Here is a 2,901-nt window from a genome sequence, read left to right on the forward strand (position 1 = left end):
CCCACCCTCACCCCCACCCCACACGCTCACATTCTCCACACACTCCCTGGAGGCCAGCAATGGGAACAGTAACTCCTGTGTCATCACAGGCTTGTTCCCTATGTGTGTAAGCCTGTGTGTGTTTCGCATGTACAATTGAAGATGGCACCGTACATTCTGGCCCTCGCTTGTTTGTTTATGACTGTTCAGGGTGTTTGAGATAGCATCTTGCTATGCAGCCAAAGCTGGACTTCAACTAGTACCCTTTCTGCTTCAGCCTCTAGTGTGGTGCGACTGCAGAAGCGCACTGCCACGCCCTCCATTTGCCCCTCCCTGACTCTGTGGTTCTACAGACTGAACCTAAGGCCTCACATGTGCTAGGCAAGCTCTGTGCACTCTACTACTAAGGTGTATGTATCCCCCGGCCCTCTAGTTTTTTGAGACAGGATCTTGCTGAGTTACCCAATTGATCTTGAACTCACTCTGTAGCTCAGGCTAGCCTTGAATTTTTGATCCTCTTCTGTTTCCTGAGTAGCTAGGATTATAGACATACACTACCCTGCCCTGTTCTTGCTCTGCCTCACCCCACCCCACCTCGAGCCCAGCTGTTTAATTTACTATTAACTCAGTTTTCCCACTTCCTCTTTGTCTGTGCTAGGGACCCAGGGCTGTGCCTGAGCTACGCAAATGCTCTGCCACTGAGCTATAACCCCAGCCCTCATCTGTGTGGATGCAGTATGATATGTGGAACCATTCCTATCAATGGACAGTTACTTAAAATAAAAGATCCAGCACCATTCCAACCAAGAGAAATGTTATGTGAACCAAAATAACAAGGCACATACTCAAATATTACACATACAATTGGAAATGTCACCTTTATTCTTATATATACGAGCTTGTTTTAGATTATCTATTTTGTTCCATTCATCTATTTAGCAGTTTTGGCAGTAGTAGCCTCTATTTCCAGTAGTCACATTTTGAAAATAAAAAGAGGCCTAGAGGCATAACTTAGCAGGACGGCGTTTAACTGACATGTGTAAAGCCAGGAGTTCTACGCCCAGCACCACAAACAAACAAACAAACAAACAAACAAAAAACAAAAAAAAAAAGGAAAAGAGGTGGGATTAATTTAATGATATATTTTATTTAATTCAATATATAACAAAATAAGACCACATATAATTCACATTAAAATTATTAAAGCATTGTCCATTGTTGGATTTTGAAATCTAGTGTAGATTTTACAATTCCATCCAATTTCAAATGTTGTTGTGGTTTTTTTTTTTTTTCCTGGAGCTGAGGACCGAACCCAGGGCCTTGCGCTTGCTAGACAAGCACTCTAGCACTGAGCTAAATCCCCAAACGAGTCAACGAGTCACACGTGGCTGGTGGCAATAGCAGTGGGCCATGGGAGGTTGAACAGGCAGGGGAGTCTAAAAGGTCACCTGAGCTGTGAGGCTCTGTGGTTGGTAGGAATGGGTTAGGAAGTTAGATGCTGTGACTTCTGGGGACCTCTCTGGCCTTGAGTTGTGAGCAAAGGTACCAAAGACCCAAAAGGTCCTCCTCTTTTCCATGCACTCCAGTTCTGCTGGCCAGAGATGAAGAAAGGGCTAATCGGAGCCATTCTGAGGCTCAGCACCAGCTCCCTTTTGTCCACCTTCAGAGTAGCTCTTCTTACAAGTTTCGTTGTATTTAAGACCCAGTGCCCATTTCCTTTTTTTTTTTTTTTCAAAAGCTGAGTTGTGTGGCAAGAGGGCTTTGAGGAAAGCCCTAGCTCTGAGGGTGTGGTGGGAGGAACCCACATTGTGGCTTTACTCAACTGTGAGATCTTAACTCGGGTGTCCCACAGCTACTGTGGTCCTGCGCAGCAGTGCTAACAGCCATGGCAGCACAGCCTGGAGCGTGGAATGGTGAGCAAGGGAACAGTTAACTGACTGTAAGGGGGATTGGAGCTTGGGGTCTGGTACCTGATGGATGCCGGCCATGTGGAAGGAGACAGATATCTGTAGAGCCCAGGTGATGAGACATCCAGCTTTGGCCCAGTCTGAATACACTGGGCCAGTTTGGGGAAGCATTTGTACTCTACAGTAGCTTTGAGGGCTGCTCCCCACCCTGAGGTTGACAGGATGCTGAGAAATGGGATTATCCCTTCCAGGGCCACATACTTTCCCTGGGCAAAGGTGGTGACCCAGTGCCAACTCCTCCTCCTCCTCCCTTGCCTGCCCTTCCTAACTGGCCAGCTACCAATGCAGAGCCTGGGGCTAGCCAAGGTTCAGAGCAGCTTTGCTGCAGGAGAAAAGGATTTACTCCTGTGGAAGCCTGGAAGGGAGCTGTTGGTCACCAGCACTGCCTGCAGTGTCCCCATCACCTCCGAAGTGGATAGGGTGGGGTGCCAGCATTCCTCTTTCATCCTGACCACTCCTGTGGCCAGCCCAGCAGTCAGAAACTCTCGATGGTTGCAGACTCCTGAAGGGCCAGGCAGCAAGCTAGCTTCTTTCTGCCTGATCACACAAGCTGTAACCTCCCAACAAACCAAGCACGGCTAGTAAAACAGGATAATTTCACAGCAACTCAAAATGCTGGCATGGTGGCTTTCTGGCTCCCAACATCCTTCCCCTTTACTGGCTGGCCAAGATCCAGAAGCCCCATTGAATATACCTGTGTCCCAAATGTCCACAAAGGTTGGCAAAAGGCCCGGCACATCTGTGGGTACTACCCAGTAGTTGCTTCAGATGAATGAATGCATCTATGGATATGGACACATTCTTCCATGGTATCACATGACCTGGATATCATTTTGGTTGTACTTCTTTTTTTTAATCTTATTAAATATCTTCTTTATTTACATTTCAAATGTTATCCCCTTTCCCAATTTCCCCTCTGAAAAAAACCCTGTTCCCTTCCCCCCCCTATGATATC

The 2,901-nt window shown here is 47.1% G+C and overlaps 1 protein-coding gene across 6 annotated transcripts in view; it reads left to right on the forward strand.

Annotated features, from left to right (window-relative positions):
- Nhsl2 (NHS like 2) overlaps positions 1–2,901 on the forward strand; it is a 70,127-nt gene that overhangs the window by 17,556 nt on the left and 49,670 nt on the right. The window contains exon 1 of one of the 6 annotated variants that reach the window (XM_031365870.1): positions 1,816–1,892. The exons of 4 other annotated variants lie outside the window; for them this stretch is intronic. In XM_031365870.1, the coding sequence (XP_031221730.1) occupies positions 1,865–1,892 (28 nt within the window). In that variant the 5' untranslated portion in view covers positions 1,816–1,864. Of the gene's footprint in view, positions 1–1,815; positions 1,893–2,901 lie in introns of those variants that run through there. One more of the 6 variants, XM_031365900.1, reaches the window with a different exon arrangement.

The sequence above is a fragment of the Mastomys coucha genome, chromosome X (assembly GCF_008632895.1).
Source record: "Mastomys coucha isolate ucsf_1 chromosome X, UCSF_Mcou_1, whole genome shotgun sequence".
In the NCBI taxonomy this organism is placed as follows: domain Eukaryota; kingdom Metazoa; phylum Chordata; class Mammalia; order Rodentia; family Muridae; genus Mastomys; species Mastomys coucha.